The sequence below is a fragment of the Molothrus ater genome, chromosome 28, assembly GCF_012460135.2.
Source record: "Molothrus ater isolate BHLD 08-10-18 breed brown headed cowbird chromosome 28, BPBGC_Mater_1.1, whole genome shotgun sequence".
Taxonomy (NCBI): Eukaryota; Metazoa; Chordata; class Aves; order Passeriformes; family Icteridae; genus Molothrus; species Molothrus ater.
This window is the reverse complement of record NC_050505.2, coordinates 1,375,683-1,394,374: the sequence shown is the minus strand read 5'-3', so window position 1 is coordinate 1,394,374 and position 18,692 is coordinate 1,375,683. Positions and strand designations below refer to the sequence as shown.

At 50.1% G+C, this 18,692-nt stretch overlaps 1 protein-coding gene across 3 annotated transcripts in view; it reads right to left on the bottom strand.

Annotated features, from left to right (window-relative positions):
* The window catches only part of BIN3 (bridging integrator 3), a 47,871-nt gene that overhangs the window by 16,210 nt on the left and 12,969 nt on the right, over positions 1-18,692 (bottom strand). For 2 of the 3 annotated variants that reach the window (XM_054517506.1, XM_036396672.2), the window contains exons 2-6: positions 15,283-15,331; positions 8,576-8,616; positions 7,911-7,972; positions 3,894-4,030; positions 3,169-3,209 (exon numbers count right to left, since the gene is read on the bottom strand). In XM_054517506.1, coding sequence (XP_054373481.1) covers positions 3,169-3,209; positions 3,894-4,030; positions 7,911-7,972; positions 8,576-8,616; positions 15,283-15,331 — 330 coding nt within the window. Of the gene's footprint in view, positions 1-3,168; positions 3,210-3,893; positions 4,031-7,910; positions 7,973-8,575; positions 8,617-15,282; positions 15,337-18,692 lie in introns of all 3 variants that reach the window. The other variant, XM_054517507.1, reaches the window with a different exon arrangement.

Below are 18,692 nucleotides of genomic sequence, written 5' to 3'. Positions count from 1 at the left end.
AGTCCAACCCAGCTGGTTTTGTCCCCTTCTGCCCCAAATCCTCTGCTCTGGTGTGAGATTCCACAGGCAGCTCCCAAAGAGGAGCCCATCCCTCCTGCCCAGCTCCTCGCCCAACCCACCCCCCGAAAAAATGCAATATTCTCACTGGAGCTTTGCTCTTTCCCTGAAAATAAATGAGTCATTCCCAGCCAAAGGCTTCTTGGGGCTCAAAAAGCCAAATTGTGAATAACCCTACGAGCCCAGAAGCAGAAAGATTGAAACAATACAAGCCTCCACCCCCCCCAACTAAATCTACTACTGCTTTTTTTCAACATGGTTTAACAAATTCCCCAATATTTGCCTGGAAACTCCAATCCCTGGACAACTGAATGGAGATTTTACTGCCCATGTGCCTCTGATTACAATATATTACCACTAATGATAATTGTCTGGATTATACTTATCTTTTTCTTTGGCTAATAAACTATAAAAGACCACCAGTGAAGATGTAATAAAGTGCAGCTGTTGGAGCAAAAAAAAAAAAAAATTTAAAAAGCCTTTTTTTTCTAGGTCAGAGCAAAGTTGGGAGAGGCTTGGGAGAGCTGCCTCGGCGAGGGGAAGGAAAACCTAACTGGAAATAAGAAGAGCTCCTCAAGGCAGCTTTCATTAATCTGGAACTTTTCTGCCAGAACTGGTGCTGGGGTTTATCTGCCAGCAGGACAAAGGGAGGGAGGTGCAAACTCTGCATTTCTCTCCTGCATCTCATTAGCCTCAAAATGGACCCTTGGGCTCCTCAGAAATGTTCCTGGGCAGGGATGCACCTACAAAGGGAAGGAGGAGGGAAGGGAAGGAGCAGTTTTGTTCTTGGAGTGGGGATGAAGCTCCCCCAGCATGGAACATAAGCTGGTTAAAGGCACACAGGGTGAAGCTTTGCAGGTGCCAAAGGGCAGGAAAAGGGGAAAAATAAACCTCTCATCGTGGAAATTCAGAAAGTTGGAGAGAATTGCTGAGATGGAAAGCAGCCAGGAGATTGGAGTAAACAGCCTGGTGTTGAACTGAGGACTGGGCAGATAACGGAGTGTCCTGAGTCAGGGAAACATGGAATGGGCTGGGTGGGAATGGATCTGAAGGATCACCCAGATCCACCCCCTTCCACACCTTCCACTGTCCCAGGTTGCTCCAAACTCACCTCAGACACTTCCAGAAATGAGGCATCCTCAGGGAAATCCATCCCAGCCCCTCCCCACCCTCACAGCCAGGAATTCCTTCCCAAAATCCCATCTAACCCTGCCCCCTGGCAGTGGGAGCCATTCCCTGCGTCCTGTCCCTCCATCCCTTGTCCCACGTTCCTCTCCAGCTCTCCTGGAGCCCCTTTAGGACTCTGAGGTCTCCCTGGAGCATTTTCCTCTCTTACACAAAATTGGAGATTGGGAATGTCCTGGCCAGCCTGGAATGGCACCATGCACTGCCTTGGAGCAGGTTCCTGGCATGGTGACCAGGACAGGACATCCCTTTGCCTTGGAGCAGGTTCCTGCTCCCAAAACTGGAGAGGTTTTGGCCATGGGAATGTCCCGGTCACCCTGTCATGGTGACCAGGACATCCCTTTGACCAGGACATCCCAAAACTGGAAAAGTTTCGGCCATGAGTATGTCCTGGTCACCCTGGCACGCCACCACCCCCATGCTTTGGAACAGGTTCCTGTTCCCAAAACTGGAAAGGATCGGCTATGAGAATGTCCTGGGCACCCTGACATGGTGACCAGGACATCCCTTTGACCAGGACATCCCAAAATTGGAAAAGTTTGGCCATGGGAATGTCCTGGCCAGCCTGGCATGGTGACCAGGACATCCCTTTGACTTGGAGCAGGTTCCTGTTCCAAAACTGGAGAGGTTTTGGCCACAGTTCCAGCCCTCAGAGCATCTCCCATGGGCACATGGAAATGGATTTTTTGTCCTGAATTCACCACCCCAGGATTTCAAACCCAAGGCAGGTCTGCAGGGAAAGGGATTTGTCTTTCATTTCACCAACTAACACAAGCTGAGAGGGGAAAAAAAAAAAACCCAGAATATCTCAGAAACACAAGTTCTTCCAATTTTAACAGAATGCTGGAAGAAAAAGTTAATGTATCTTTCATGAGGACAATCTAGATAATAAGCAACACAATTCCACAGCAAAAGGCTGGGATTTTTTTTCCCTTTTTCTTTCTTTCTTCTTATTTTTTTTCCCTTAAATAAGCAGGAATTTCTGGTTGTGGATAGAGGACCAAGGTAAAACTTGAGTCACCAAACATCCTCCAGACAGGAACATGCTGTAACCTCAGGTGTTAAATGATCCATGAGATTTTACTTTCAGATTTGGGCAGAAACAACAACTTCAGGGGGGGAAAAAAAAACCCCAAACCAACTAAACCACGACAACCCCTGTGTGTGTCAAACCTAAACTGAAATTGTTATTCAGCAATTTGCAACACTTACTGTCATATTAAAGTAATTTCATTTTATTTTTGCTCGCTGGCTCTGTTCCTGTAACAAAACAGCAAATCTTGGGATTTAAGGGGATATTTGGGAGAGAACTGAATTATCCTGAAAGGTTTGGGGGTACAGCCTGTGACCCTGGAAAAGGTGGAAATTTTGCAGGCTAGATGTGACAGAACTGTGGGATTTGGGCTTTTTCCCCTCATTTCCAACCTCTCTGGCTATGAAAGCTCTGCAGCCTCTCCTCCTTCTTTGCATGGAAATATTATTGTTAAATATTATTTATAAACATGCGGGAACTTCCACTCTCTCGTTTTTTATTTAGGAAAATTTCCAAATGAAAGAAACTTTTGCTCAACCAGCCAATTTCTGACCCCCCTGGATGATCTCCAGGTGGTTTTGTTCCTCTGCTGGAGGTAAAAACCAACACATAAACAGAGAAAATTGAATTATTCCTCTCTTGGGGGTCCCTTCCAGCCCAGGATGCTCCATGATTTTATATCTCAGGAGTTCTTTAAGCTACAGGTGAAGGCAGCAGTGGATCCAAGTGGCAAAAAAGGTTAAAATTATACTTAATTAAGGTACCAAAAGCAGTGTGGCCAGCAGGACAGGGCAGGATTGTCCCTCTGAGGTGATTTCCAGCCTCTCTCCAGGACCCACATCCCTAAAGCTCCAGATGAGGACAAACCCCAGGAGATGATGGTTGGTACTCACTTTTTCAAAGGCTCTATGACTGTCTTTTGGATCTGATTCACCTGTGGAAAGCAAAAAAGGGAGGATTGCACGTCAGGATTGTTGGAAAATCCCATTTGCACAAAGATGGGTTTGTAGGGATCCCACCATGGGGTGGGGAGGGACTCTGAGCACAACCACGATGTCCTTTAACCAAAAGAGAGGGAACTTCTCCCATGGGAGCTGAAATCCCAGCATGAAGAGGGAGATTAGAGAAACCCCTGTGGGAAAAGTCTTGGGGATGATGATAAAAAGGGAAAGAGGTGAGACACGAGGATTCTGGACATGGCAGGGAGTGACAGGACACAGGGAATGGCTTCCCACTGCCAGAGAGCAGGGATGGATGGGATTTTGGGAGGAAATCCTTCCCTGGGAGGGTGGGGAGAGGCTGGGATGGAATTCCCAGAGAAGCTGTGGTTGCCCCAACCCTAGATGGGATTTTGGGAGGAAATCCTTCCCTGGGAGGGTGGGGAGAGGCTGGGATGGAATTCCCAGAGGAGCTCTGGTTGCCCCATCCCTGGAAATGTCCAAGGCCAGGTTGGAGCAACCTGGAACAGTGGGAGGTGTCCCTGCCATGGGATGGGATGGAATGGGATGGGTTCAAATCCCCCCCAACCCCAACCACCCCGTGATTCCAGGATACTCCCACCATTCCATGCCTCCAGGACACTCCCAGCACTCCCATTTTCCAGCCAAAGCCAATCCACCTTCTCCTGGTTGAAGGAGTCCATCCTCTTCATGGCCGTGTCGAAGGCCGTGACCATCTCGAGGAACGAGGGCTCCTGCTCACACAGGGGGTTGGACAGCAGGTCTGAGGAGATCTTCACTGCAGACTTGGACATGGCTGATGGAAAAGAAAGCAGACAGGGTCACATCTCCCACTGCCAGGAGGGCAAGAATCAAGGAGCTGAGCCAGCCAGGAGGGGGTCAGCACAAGCTGGCAGGGAGATGCTCGGTGGAGGCTGAGAGAAAAGCAAGGAAAAGGCACCAATTCATTCATGTAAACACCCAGAGAAGTGTTTTTATATAAGTTAAGTCTGAAGCACTCCAATGTGAGGCTTGTGATGCTGCCAGAAATAATCCCAGACTAACAAAAGCACTGTTCTCTTAAAAAAAACCCAGAGATGGGGGTTTTTATGCATCTTCTCTCGACAGACTATTAAGTGTCACTCTCAGCCTCACTACAGCTCTTCCACAACGAGAAAAATCACAGTCCATTAAGTCTTTCAAATGGCTTTACAAAAAAAAAAAAAAAACCCCATGTATTTGAAGTGGATTTAGTGGGAAAGGACCAGACTGACAGGACTGGGAGACGAAGGTTTCTCTTTCCCTCTCCAAACACAAAGAGCAGGGACACAAGTTAAGTATTTCCCCCTCAATAAGCTGAATTTTTTTGCCTGTGGAGAAGGACTCAGAGGGGATAAGAAGTCCCTACAGGCCCGGGGAGTGCCACCAAGAAATCCAGAAGCAGCAGGTCATGCTCTGACCGAGCACTCCACTTGTTTTCCATCAGCCACATCCCTCTTTATCCAAACACTCGGTCTGCAAAGGGAAAATTCAATGACAGAACCACTACACAAACGAGCAAGAAATCAGGGAAGGTACAGAATGGAAAAAAAGACTAATAAAAAGGAAAGCATAAATATAAACAGGGATAAAATAGACTAAAAAAAAAAAAAAGGCCAGAGGTACTAAAAAAAAATGTTCTTTTTCCTCATTGCTGGAAGCTATTCCAGTTGGAGATCACAAAGCCAGATGCTTGAGCTGTGCTTTGGAGGAGCTTTGGAAAGACTCCCTTAGATATTAAAAGTTAAAATCATCCCAATAATGGGGTTTAAGATCATAAATCAAGGGGTTAAACATTCTGATTGAAAGGTTACACACAATTATACCAGAGAGAGCTCAGAAGCTGCAGAGCTGGGGAGCTCAGTGCAGAACAAGCCTCTCACTCTGGGATAACAAAGCCACTGTATCCATTTATTATCCAAACATGAAGGCTTTGGGCATTTAAACCTTGAAACAGATGGGATAGAATCCATATGTGTGACCACATCTGAGCAGGGATTTGTGCCAGCACAGGACGGAGTTGAGAACAGCAGAACTCCTTTGGCTGGAAGAAAAATGAAATCTTCCTTGACAGGAAAGGATTGGGAGGGAACTGGAGGGAGGGAGTGGCAGGGTCATGCTGGGAGGTTGGGAACTGGGGGGGGGTTGGGTATGTTCAGGGGGAATTTGGGTCAGGAATTTCCTCTGCATCAGTGGGATCACCTGGAGAGAGCTGAAAATGTGGGGTCTGAGAGGGCCAGGCCAGGGAGGAGAGAGAAGGACAAGGACAAGGAGGAGAAGGAGGAAGAGGAGGAGGAGAAAGGATCTCCTGTCCCTCAGGGTGGCCTTCAGGAGGGTCTGCACTGCTGTTTGCTCATTAAACATGTGAGATGTGCCTCCAATTAATTATTCCAAAGGAGAGCTTTTACCTCCAGTTAAAGAACATCCTCCTGCTTCTTAAGGTCCCATTCTGTCTGGAAAGAGGGTGGGGAAGGGGGGAGTGATGTCCAGCTGTGGGACAGGGAGTGCTGCCATCAGCCCATTCCCTGTTTGCTGGTAGGGCAGCGAGGAGCCTGCCTGGGGGATTTCTGTGCACAGGAATTCTCCTGCTCTGAGCTGAGCTTTTTGGGAAGAAGGTGGAGACTCGAGCCACCAGTCCCACTTTGCCAGGGAGTGTTTGCAGGCAGTGAAGAACCAACCAACCCCCTGAGCCTGGAGGAACGAGACAGGAGGGCAAAACTCTGCCATCCTCACCAGATTTTGGGGCTGGATGTTGGGAATGGCCACTGCCAGGATTGATCTGATCCAGCTCCTTCTCCTCCAGCCCTCCCTCAGCAGGCTGTGTGCAGAACCTCTCCCTCCACTCACCATTTCAAGCCTTTAAATGAGAAATCAGATCATCCTGGCTCTGGCCAAGGCTCATTTGTGACTCTGCCATGTAACAGAACGGAAAAAGAAAGTCCTCCCACAGCTCCTCTGGGACTTGAAATGCTCCATATAAACAACGCCCACTGCAAGGGAGGGAGGGGAATCCTTAACAAGGAAAAACTTACCAAGGATCCCTGACAATGACCAGAGTCCTCACAAAGGGCAGATTTCACCCTGGAAGAGTCCTGGGTGGCTGGTGCTTCTCCCACCCCTCTGCCCGTGCTGGGAAGGGTGGGAGAGCACGGGAAGAGCCTGGATCTGTGTTTGTGTCAGGCAATATCCACACACAGACACACACACACAGACACACAGACACACAGACACACACAGGTGAGAGCCTGGATCTGAGTTTGTGTCAGGCAATATCCACACACACACAGACACACACACACACACACACACACACACACACACAGATACAGGTGAGAGGCTGAATCTGTGTTTGTGTCAGGCAATATCCACACACACACACACACACACACACACACACAAACACACACACAGACACAGAAGTGAGAGCCTGGATCTGTGTTTGCTGTGTTTGTGTCAGGCAATATTCACACACACACACATACACACACATACGCACATATATTCACACACACACACATACTCACTCACACACACACACATACACAGGTGAGAGCCTGTATCTGAGTTTGTGTCAGACAATATTCACACACAGACACACATGTGAGAAGCTGGATCTGTGTTTGCTGTGTTTGTGTCAGGCAATATTCACACACATACACACACACACACACACACACACACACACACTCACAGAGACACAGACACACAGACACACACACTCACAGAGGTGAAAGGCTGGAACATGGAAAGCCCCAAATCTGCCTCCTTCCCACTGCCCTGCCCTGCAGTGACCCCAATCCCACGGGATGAGTGCTGGCCCAGTGCAGCCCACACCTGTTTGTGCTGGTGCCTCTGCCTTGGCTCTGGAGCTGTGGGGGCCAGGCAGGGACTGCTCCAAACCACACGCTGGGAAAAACCATCTGGGTTTGGAACAGCTCTTTGCTGCAGGTTCAGTAACCAGCATCCAACAAATCCAGCTCCCCTCTGCTGGATCCCTCTCTGGGCACAGCGGATTCCAACCAGAGGGATGTGAAGGGAGCTGGGACATGGCACAGGGCACCTGCAAGGGCAGATGTCACCCCAAACGTGCAGGCAGAGCTGTTTATTGCTTCCTCCATCGCCCACTGCCACGAGGGGAAGCCAAAACAGGCAGGCACTGAGGGAATGAGCTGGGTTATTCCCAAAGGAGAGCTGCCAGGTCAGCATTTCCCACGGGAAACACGGCCAGCTGTGGCCAGCTGTGCCCCCCAGAGCCATCCCACCTTCTGGGGCTCCAGAGAGGGAGGTGAAAAAAGAACTGAAGGAGGTGAAAAAGCTGCTAGCACAACAGGCTCAGCTGGAGCTGCTCCTGCTGGATAATCTGAGACCTGGAACAACAACTCCTGGGTTTTTTCAGTGGCAGAAACTGAGGCAGACAAAAGAAAGGGACTTGTCCAAGGGCAAGGAGCTCAGGAGAGGGGGACTGAGCCCGCAGCACTCCCTGTGTTCCCTGGGCTGAGCTGCCTCTCGCAGATGGCCTTGTAACTAAGCAAACTGAGTGGGACTGAGCTCTGGATTTGTTTTCCAGACTTGTCACACATTACTCATGTGATCTCGAGAAAAGTCACTTCATCTCTCTGTGGCCAAGTTCACAGTCTATGTATCCTCCAGTCACTTACCCAAATCTGCATCTGTGCTTTTCTTCATATCCTTCTGAAGTTTTTTGGTCTGATCTTCCAATCTGAAAGATGGGAGAAAGAAGGCAAAGTCGGAATCTTGGAAAGAAAGAAACCCAAGTGTATCATACGTGCAACAAATCATTTACGGGCTGAATATGCTGGCTTCTGGTGGGAGTTAAAAATATCCAGGCAAGGCTTGATGAAGTTCAGTGCAGCTCAACCCTTTTGGGTTGTTTTCAGATGGTTTTTAACCTTTTCAAGTTGGTGATCTCTTATTCATAGTTCGCATATTTCCTGAAAGTTCTCACACTTAGCACAAATGGTAAAGCCAAATGCTTCCAGATGATCCCTGCAGCTCCTGTGACACAGGCAGGATGGCAAAGCCACTCCTGGTCCTCTGAGGTGCTGGCCCCTACAGGGACCCCATAGTTTTCTGGCTATTTTACACTCTTTTTTTTTAAGCTGCCAGAATCTGCAACCCCATTGCAAATACTTCTGAGGACACCTTTGAACACTTAGAGAAACCCTGAAGAATTGGAAATTACAGGGCAGTGAGGGACTTGCTCACTGGGAAGAGCATCCCTGGCTAAAATTCCCTGGGAAGATGCAATGGGAGGAGGGAAGCACGCGGCAGGTCCTGTCTGACCAGTGTGGTTGATACTCACTGCTGCAGCTTCCCATATTCCCTTTCAAAGTCTCTCTCCACCTGTGGAAAGAAGAGATGGAAATCAGCTCCAGGGGACTGCAGGGCAGCCTGGAGCATGCAGGGAAAGCTGTCCCTGGGAAATGCTGAGCTGAGCCCAGCACAAGCTGCAGCTTTAATGGGAGTTACACCTCAAAAGTAAAGGAAGTCTTGGGCATTTGGAGCTCCAGACTCTCTTGGAGCCAGCAGCAAACGTGTCAGCTCGAGCCAAGGGCATGCTCCAGGACATGGACTGGGAGCTGATGGAATAAATGGAAATGCTAGAAAAGCAGGGAGGTCACAACACAGCATGGCTCAGTGCTGGGGGACAAACCTGTGCTTGCTCCCAAAGACTGAGGGGAGCTGCTGCTCCTCCCGCCCCGTTAAGGACCCTGAGGTGGGGCTGGCTGTTTCCTCCTTCCTCATCCTCAACAGGATGGTGAAATTCCCCCCAAACCACCAGTGAGCCTTCCCATCTCTGCATTATTCACCCCCTCCACACACTCCTTACCCCTACAACAGCTCCCTCCCATGAGATTCTTGGGCTGGAGCACAATCCCAGTGGACTGGGACACCTCCAAAAGGGAGGGGAACCCTGTGCTCCGAGGTCTGAGCTCCAGCACAGCCTTCTCCCGATGCTACCTCAGCGCCTGCTCCCTCCTACTTGCTAGCTGGCAGCAAACCTCCAGTGATAGGAGATATTTTAAGGAACTTTCTTTCCATGCTGACTGTTTTAACACACTTAAAACATTCATTCCACACCTCGTCAACCAGAGAAGCAAATGGATTTCAATTGACCAGCCAAGAGTAAATCCGTGCGCGTTTGTTGTCATGGGATCAGCTCTGGGTTCATTTCTGTTGTCAAGCTCCCGTGCTATTAAGGAAATGCAGAGTGCTGGGAGCAGCCAGGACTAGAAGGATCCAAAGGTTTGTTCCAATTCTTCCTGCTGGCCCTGAGATTTCAATCCCAGGCTTGATGCAGCACCACAATTTAATGGGGATGTTTGCTTTTCAAGGAGAATTGCTGTTAAAAGCTTGAGGGTTAAAGATGGAGATTTTCTTAAAATCTCCTTCTTCAAACACCTTTTTGGGCTGCACTTGAACTCCAGCAGCCTGATCTGAGGGCAGGCAGTGCCCAGCCACATTCCAGCCCCATCCCAGCGCCCAGCTGTCCTCACCATCCGCTCCCACCATCCGGGGGATGCGAGCTGGGCTCTCTCCCCCCCCTCCCATCCCTCTGCTCCAAAAAACCCTCCCAGGAGCTCCAGCTCCCTTTTCGTGCTGCTAAAATTGGGTGCTGGAGAGAACAGACACGGAGCAGTGTGGGGGCAGCTCACACGACTTCTGCCTGGCGTTCGGGGAGCGCAGAAATCCGCGGCAGCTGGCGCCCTGCAGGTCAGGTAACCAGCACATAGTAAAGCTCACCCTCCATCCCCGTGCCTGTTCCGGCTGCTAAAATATCCAGGGACTATTGCACTCTATAAATAGGCCTTAGGTGTGAATTGTTTTGGTTGCAAACCACACAGGGTCAGGCACGACTCAAAAATGTGCCCCCCTTTGAAAGGCTGGGGGTGTCGTTCCCTTATTGTTGCCTCTCTGTGGTTAGGAGGATCTGCTCAGCAACCAATTCCTCCAAAAGCTTTGGCTGTGGAATACCTGTGAATATTCAGGGTTTCTGGCCCTTTTTTGCTGTCAGATTTGCCTGTTTCTGTGCAATATAAGCAAAAGGCAGCGTGCCTTAACAGATATGGAGCAGCTTGCAGGGCCTGAAGGGGCTCCAGGAGAGCTGGAGAGGGACTGGGGACAAGGCATGGAGGGACAGGACCCAGGGAATGGCTCCCACTGCCAGAGGGCAGGGATGGATGGGATACTGGGAAGGAATTCCTGGCTGTGAGGGTGGGGAGGGGCTGGGATAGAATTCCTAAGGAAGCTGTGGCTGCTCCATCCCTGGAAGTGTCCAAGGCCAGCTTGGAGCACCCTAGGATAGTGGAAGGTGTCCCTGCACATGGCAGGGGGTGGAACAAGATGAGTTTAACGCTCCCTTCCCACCCAAATCATTCTGGGACTTTGGCATTCATTCCATAAAGACAAAACCTCCCCACCCTGCATCCCTCTGGGTGCTGTGAGCCCCCCAAACCTCCCGAGCTCCCCCAAGCCCCCACCCCAGTGCCAGAGCAGGATCCACATGGCATCGAGGTGACTCCACACAGACAAACTTCAGCTGCCCAGCCTGACTCACATACCCAGCCCCATCTCTCTGAGACAGCTGCCCAAGGATTGCTCTTATTTTTCACGCCCACAGGCAGCAACTGGCTCCCAGTCCCCACAGTCTGCGAGCTCAGGGAGCCTCCCAGCCATGGCTGGAGCCCGGGTATCCCACAAAAACAGAGGGAAAAGCTGCTCTCACGTGCTCCCACCCAGCAGAGTCACAGGCAGAGCCCTGCAAGGAGGACAAGCTGGGAACATTTTGCAGAGCACACAGTAATTCCCACTCCCAGCAGCTCTCCACGGTCACACGCAGCCGACAGAGGCTGTGGAGAGGATTATCACGTTAAGAGTAATGAGAACAAGAAGTACAGGCAAGAAAATTACAATATCCTGAAGAGAAGTTTCCGTATTATTAAAATAATCCCACTGCTCTGCAGCCTCTTTCTGAAAACTCCAAATCAAACCACACTTTCTGTATTGAATGTTTTTTTTTTTTTCTTCCAGGCACAGGGGCTGGGTAATGCAAAAATCGCTCGTCTCGGGGTTTTTATTTAAATCTACATCAAGAGCGACGAGCTCTCGAAAGCTTTGAAATAAAACAACGTTCTCTCCTTCACCAGTTCTTTTTTTTTGTTTGCAAACACTGGGCCTCCCACCTGTGATCAGATCTCTGCTGCTTGAAGGGCAGGATCATCATCACCACCCTGGTTATGAGGCAATGGAGCAAGACTGAAGCCAACACTACAAAGAGATGGAAATGAGCAACTGTGAGGAACCTTCCTATCCCCCTGGGGTTCATGTTTTTTCCTGGAGGAGGAAGATGAGCTGATTTCTGCATCTTCCAGTGGTCTCAGCATCGTTGTGGATCTTGGGAAAAAGAGGGAAGTGTTTCCTTCTTCCTCTTCTCCAAATAAAAGTGAAACCCATAGAAATTAGAACTAAGATTTTCTGCTGAGCTTCTGCCATCCCATCAAGAATTTCAAGGTAAGTCCCATGGGTGAATATTCTGAGCCAGAGCTGCAGAGAGCAGGTGGATCTGAGATGTCACAGACTCCACCCAGCAAGATCTCCACATCCCCATCCTGCAAGAAAGCTTCCCAGAAAAGTGGCAAAGGGAAAAAGGAGGCACCTCCCAACTGCAGAGACCACTTTGGCCAGAAAAGATTGAAGGAAAATGAGCAAAACTATTTAACTGGCATCACTTGAATTCACCCCACCATTCCCATGACATTTACTCCACTGTTTTGGGATCTCCAGCTCGCTGGTGGAGCCCAATGGAAAGGTGCTGCAGTGGAATCCTGCTGCTCACGGAGCTCCTCCATCCGACATCCCTGGGGAAGGCAGAGCTGCTGGGATGAGTCAAGGAAAGGAGGTTTGGCAGCTCAGGTCTCCACTCCCTGCCAAGCTGACTCAGGCCAGCAAGGAGGAGGAGGAGGGCGAGTGGTCTGAGTCAGCCCAGGCCAGAGCAGGGCCGAGGGAAGCAGGGAGGGAGGTGGGATAAAACCTCACTGGGGGATGCAGGGCTGGCTCTGCTCCCCAGCTCCTGCCTGCTTGGATCATCCCAGACCCAGTGAAGGGCAGGGAACAACCTGGGGGGACACAGGTGAACTTCAGCTGCAGCTGCAGGAGAGCTGGGCAGACGAGACAGCTCCGACGGCAGCGCAGCCTCTGCTGGGAGCGGAGCTGTCCCGAGGGAGGGAAGAACATCTCTGCCATAAGAGGCTTCGTGGCTGAGCAATAAACATGGAGAGATATAATTCTAACAGGTTTAACTCCTATCACTGGGCATTAGTTTAATTGGGCTGTGGGCCCGTGGCCCTGCTGACAGCAGGTCCTCTCGGAGCATTAGATCCTCCCACCCGGCTCCCAGAGCCCGCTGACAGCTGCTCTTTTCAGGGAAGAGGAGGGGAGAGATTATGCTGTCTGGAATTGGATTTGCCCAGGTTAAGGTGGAAACAAAGCACAGCCATGTCTGGGGAGGGGGAGATCACCTCAGTTCACCAGCTGATATTTTCTACCGGGGTTTCCTTCTCCCTCAAGAGCTAAACTGTGGCTGACACCGTGCCCTTCTGCAAAGGATCACAGGCGAGTGGGCACAGGGAGTCATGACTAATTCCTCGGCAGCCCAGGCAAATTGCTTTTCAGGACTACTCCCGGCCTAGATCTGACACCAGCCCCAGCACTGAGACAACAAAAAAGCCTCTCTGGCTCGCTGAGCCTCTCGGCAAAGCCACCCCCCTCTCCTGATTCCAGTCCCAGGCCTCACGGAGAGCCAAAGAAGTTACATCCTAACAAATGCTGCCTTTTTTTTTTTATCCTTCCCCCTCACCTCCTCTTTTGTGGTCGGGTCTCTGTGAGTGGGAGATCCTCTACCCACAACCACTTCCCTTCTGATGGGCTTGGGATGCAGCCCTGGAGATGCCACACCTTCCCACTTCCTGCAGCCCAACATCTGGAACATCCCAGCCCTTGGCTGCTGCTGCTGTTCCCCAACGCCTGCACAGATGGAGTGGCTCAGCCTGCAACTGGGAGGTAAATTTGGGGGCCTGCAGCTCAAAGCAGCCTCATCCCTTGCACAGCACTGCACATGGAATGCCTGATCCTGGGGGACATCCGTGGTTTCCTGCCGTTTGTTCTGCTTTGAAGAGCTGCACTCTACACTGGGTGTGAAGTTCCAAGGTTTTGGGCTTCCTGTTTTCTGCTCTCCCTGTATCTGGTGCCTGGAGAGCAACACCACCACCACCACCACCATCATCATCATCATCATTCCAGGGCAAGTGGAAGCCTTTTAGAAATCAACTTTGTTGACACTGAATCTTGTTCCTTGTTCCTAGGGAGCTGAGGAAGGAAGGAAGGAAAAGGAAAAGGCCTGGAAAGGCTCTGGGTGCTGAATGAACCTCTGCCTGCCGGATATTCTGAGCTGTTCTATTTAATACACACACATGTATATATAAGCAAAGGCTGCCAACTGCTTCAGAACAGCACATTCCAGCAGCTCCAGGGAAGGGAAGATCTCAGAGGTGCCACCACTCATCTGCAGGGAGCCTGAGCACAGAGATGGCTGATTTCAGGGGAGAAAAACCTCTAAAAGGGGAAGGAAACAGCAAGGAAATGGAATGTATTAAACTGGGATGTGAGAATGGGTGGGCTGGAGGTGCCCAGCAGAGCTGGCCAAGACACCCAGAACTGCAGAGCAGTTGGTTCTTGCCCCAGCCTGGAAGGACATCGGTGTTGGGAGCACTGGGAAAAGCAAAATATTGTAGAGCAAGGAATGTGGGGGCTCCTGACACGAGCTGGGAGAGCTGTGAAGGGCTGAGGCTGGGCTGCCTCACCTGAGGGATCACAGGCAGCAGCACCTTGCTGGTGGATCACCAGCCCCTGGAAAAGGGCAGCTGAAAACACAGGAAAACCACGGAGGAATTTTACCAGTCCTCGTCTTCGTCGCTTGCCTGGCTTAAATTCTGTACTGACAGTTTGGAGCTGTTACAGAAAATTGCTGCTCCACGGCAGCAGACAACCACCAAATCCTTTAAAATAAAACATGACAATCAAGCCTTGAAGGGAGTGGTGGGATTAGCCCTCTGCCTCCAGGGAAAATGTCATGTCCCAAGGAGAAACTGCCCCACAAACACGGGTGCCCACGCATCCTGTGGAATTAGCTGGGTGTCCCGGAGAGGAAGGATCAGGGATGTCAGTCTGTGCAGGGGATTAGGGCACTAGTGCCACCAGAGGGACAAGCTCTGCCCCACGCTGCCTCCTAGGTCTCCCTTTTTAGAGCAGGTATCCAGGTGAGTTTTCAGGGCCAGCTCCTGGGAGGTTCCACAGCTTTTTTTTGGCATGGGACAAATGCAAAGCCAAGCTGCTTAAGAAGGGAAAATACCACAGCCAGCTGCAAGCAGCAGCACTTGGGGTAGGAGCCTCAAATCCACGGGAATACAAAATGCTTTTTTAATTTGCTTTTAAAGCAAATGCTGTGCAGCACAAATTAATTCACGCCCGAGCACTAAGCATCTCAGCTTATAAGCCTTTCTTTGGAAACAGTTATATTCAGCGATCTGAACCACTCCTCCTCCTCCATCTGCTCCGAAAGGATGAACAAACAAGCCATTGCTGAAAGAAGGAAGGAAGGAAGGAAGGAAGCAAACCCGTTCAGCCATCTCCGAGGAAAACTGTGCCAGACCAAGAGAGCTCTTTTCCCCTACCCCGCACACACACACACACACACCCCTCCCAAAAAAAAAAAAAAAAAAAAATTTTAAAAAATTATAATTTCAACAGATCCCAAACCAAAATATTCTGCCTGCATGGGGCTCCCCCTCGCTCCTCGCACAAGGAGCCGAGCGCTGGTCACACGCGGCAACAGGTTCTGCTGCTCCAGCTCCCTCCCACACGCTGCAAAATGGGACGAGTCAAAGTGCTGGCTTGACTCATCAGCCACATGATCCAAGGCTGGAGCTAAAAAGGGGGAACTGGTTTACTCACTGTCTTGGGTACAATCTGTTTCTTGGGCTGCCCGATCTTGAACGGGATCCTGGAAAAGAGAGAGGAGAAGGGAACGTGTGAGCAGCGCTGGTGCTGGGCACGGGGCTGGGGGCGGCTTTGGGGGGCAGCAGGGGGTGTCCCAGGCTGGCAGCCCCTCATTCCAGGGCTGTGCACCCCCCAGAGAGGGAAAGGCTGGGAGGGACTGTGGGGAGCCTTCTCAGCATTCCAGAGGGGCAGCTCTCTGATCTCTGCTCTGTGACAGTGACAGGACCCAGGGAACGGCTGGAGCTGCACCAAGGCAGAGCCAGCTTGGATTTTAGGGAAAGATTCTTCCCCCAAAGGCTGGAATAAGCACTGGGACAGCTCTCCGAGGAATGGGCACAGCCCCGAGTCTGCCAGAGCTCCAGGAGCATTTGGACAACACTCTCAGGGATGCCCAGGGTGGGATTTTGGGGTGTCTGTGCAGGGCTGGATGGTCCTTGTGGGTCACTTTGATTGTCCCAGAGCCAGTGCCACCCCTGAGGTCAGCCCCACACAACCTCCCTGCACCCCAAAGCAAGGCAAGGATGCTCCACAAGCAGCTGAAGAACTCACTCTGTTTCAAACCAAATCTGCTGGGGAGGATAAAATAATACTAAACAAAAAAATCCCAAACAAAGCCTGTAAATATTTAGAAAGAGGATATTAAAAAAAGTAACAAGCCGGTGTCTGGAGCTGAGAGCTGCTTCAAAGGATTCCTCTGCTCCAACAGCTGGAGGAGAGGCTCACCTGCCAGCACAGCCTTCATTCTTAAAATCCCTAATTCCCAGGAAAATCTGGGTTACCTGAATGAGAAGAGTACTCTAAATAAATTACACAACATATGTAAGGGTGGCTGGGTCAGCTGGGAGCAACCACGCAGGCAGCCTGAAAATAATTGGATTTCTTTCACCTATCAGTGTAATGAAATCCAGGAATTCAACTGCTGTTGTCAATGGATTTAATTAAGTTAAAGAGGTGCTGCTTGGTTAAAGCATCACAGCCAAAATCTCCCAATGTTTTCTGGGTTGTGATGCTTTAAATAAATAGAAAAAATTGAGGTCATAATGACATTAAAGTGTTTTTTGCCCAAGATGTTTCACCTACAGCTCAGCTTCATCCTGTTCCATTCCAATGGAATCTTCCACTTCCAATTTCCCATCCCAAATCTGCACCAGGAGCTTCTGGGAAAGTGTCTGAGTCCCCTCCTGAGAATTTGGACTGGACCAGCCCAAACTCTTATGCTGCTACACAAAATTTGAGATAAAACCATGGATTTTGGGACTGTGCTGCTGCCTCCCAGTCTGGCTTTTCCCACTGCTGGTTTTCCTTTGGCTTCCCACCAGCTCCACGTCCAAGCCCCCAGTACTGCTCCATCCAACAGCTTGACCCCCAGGAAATATTTTTATCAGTGTAACCTGCTGCAAAATCCAACTGTGTGCAACAGGAGAAGGAATTTGCAGTGGAAGAAGGGGCAGGATGAAGCAAAAAAAACCTGATTATCCAAACTCCAAACCTTGCTCTTCCCACTTTTCCCGTTGTTTTCAAACCAAGGCTGTAATTACCCACCGGGAATAATCCAGGGCTGCACCCCCTGTGACCCTCCCTGAGCAGCTCTGGAGCCAACCTGAGTCACCAGGTTTAAATTTAAATTTTTTTTCGGGAGAACTTCCTGTTTATGGTTCTCCACCAGGACCGGTGTAATTTTGGGTTTAACCCTTTCCAGCTCCTGTGGCAGTGTGAATCACCCTTCTTTTATAAACAAACACCACTCTGCTGTATAATTTCCCTGTCAATAACTGGGGGTGTGGTGCCTTACAGGAAGAAAACAAAAATATATGGATTTTTTTCCTTTGTGTTTTCCTCTGTGGGTCAAATATAAACCAAAATGAGGCACATCCCGCCTGCCATCCACAGCCAGGTGCTGTCACTTGATGTTTTTGGAAGTGATGGCACCAGCTTGGTGGTGAAAGGATAAAAAAAAAGAGGATTTTACTCAGGGGAGTGTTATCCCACTTCAAACCAGTTTGCCACTCTCTGGCAGGGCAGGGACAAGCAAGGAGCTGGAGCCAGGTTGGTTCCTAGTGGGAAAGGACAATTAAAAAGGTGATTAAAGAATTACTTGTGCACAACATGCTCCTCTGGGGGGCACAGAGAACATCCCAAAGTGGTGTTGTCCACTGGAAAAATGGTTCAGTCCAGGGAATTTGGTACCAAGAGGGATGTGGGGTAGGAAAAGCCATTGGTTGGGGATCAGAACTGGGAAGGGAAGGCAGCGGGAGCACAGGGGGTGCTGCTCCATCCCATTCCCCATCCTCACCCCACTGAGGAACCCCAAAAATCCCTTTTCTTCTCCCAGAAACAGAGGGAAGTCAGTGGAGCTCTGCAAATCCCCAGTGCAGCAGTAAATATCTCTATCAGCATCGTGATGCCACTTGGTAATTATGTCTGTCTCAGTAAAACCTCTAAAAAAATAACCCTGTGCAAGTCAGGTCTGTTCCTCAATTATTGGAGGTTTTTGTTCTATTTTACAATTTTACATAATTTTCCTGGTTTTTAAATCACTGCCTTTTAATATGATTCTCTGGGAGGGTGGGGGGGGGAAGATGGATGAGCAGGAAAGAAAGAGGGAAGAAAAAAAAAAGATTAAAGGTATGGATTTTATTGGAGCTTTTAAACCAAATGGATTCACCCCACGCCTCAAAACTGCTGCTGGCACCGAAGTTTTGTCCCTCTGGGAGTTGTGTCCCTGCCTGCAAAATTGTGGGGGGGACAAAGTGCAGCTGAGACAGCAACATCACAACCATTTGCTTCAAAATTAAGAGGTTAGGAAATGCATGATGGGGATAATACAAATAAACTGAGGGGAGGTGGATCCATATCCATCACTGCCACGAATTCCTCGGATCTCCCTGGTACCTTCAAAGCTGAGCCTGGCTCTATAAACACCAAAGAAAAACCAGAATCGGTGCTTGTTCTTTTTTTTTTTTTTTTTTTTTTCCTGATGTCTCGTTTCTGCTGAGCGAGAGAAAGCTGGGGTTGTGTTTGGGGTGTGAAATCCCTTGAAATCCCGTTCCTGAAGAGCCGAGCGCGCTGAGTCACAGCCGGAGCGTTCCCAGCCCGCGGGGCCGGGGGAGCACCCCGGCCCCTCACAGCCCCCTCCCTGCGAGGGCACCTGGAGTTTGGGAAAGCAGCAGGGTTCAGGGGGGAGGGAGGAGGGTGAAACACTGCAGGGAGAGGGTGGGAAGAGCTTAAAGTAAGGAAAAAAAGTGTGGGTGGAGAGAATCCTGCGAGCTCTACTCGGGGATGCTCAGGAACCCCAGGGAGGGGAAGGTGGGAGAAGCTGTGGCTGATTTTCTCTGAAGTTTCCCCAGCAATCTCATCTATTTACT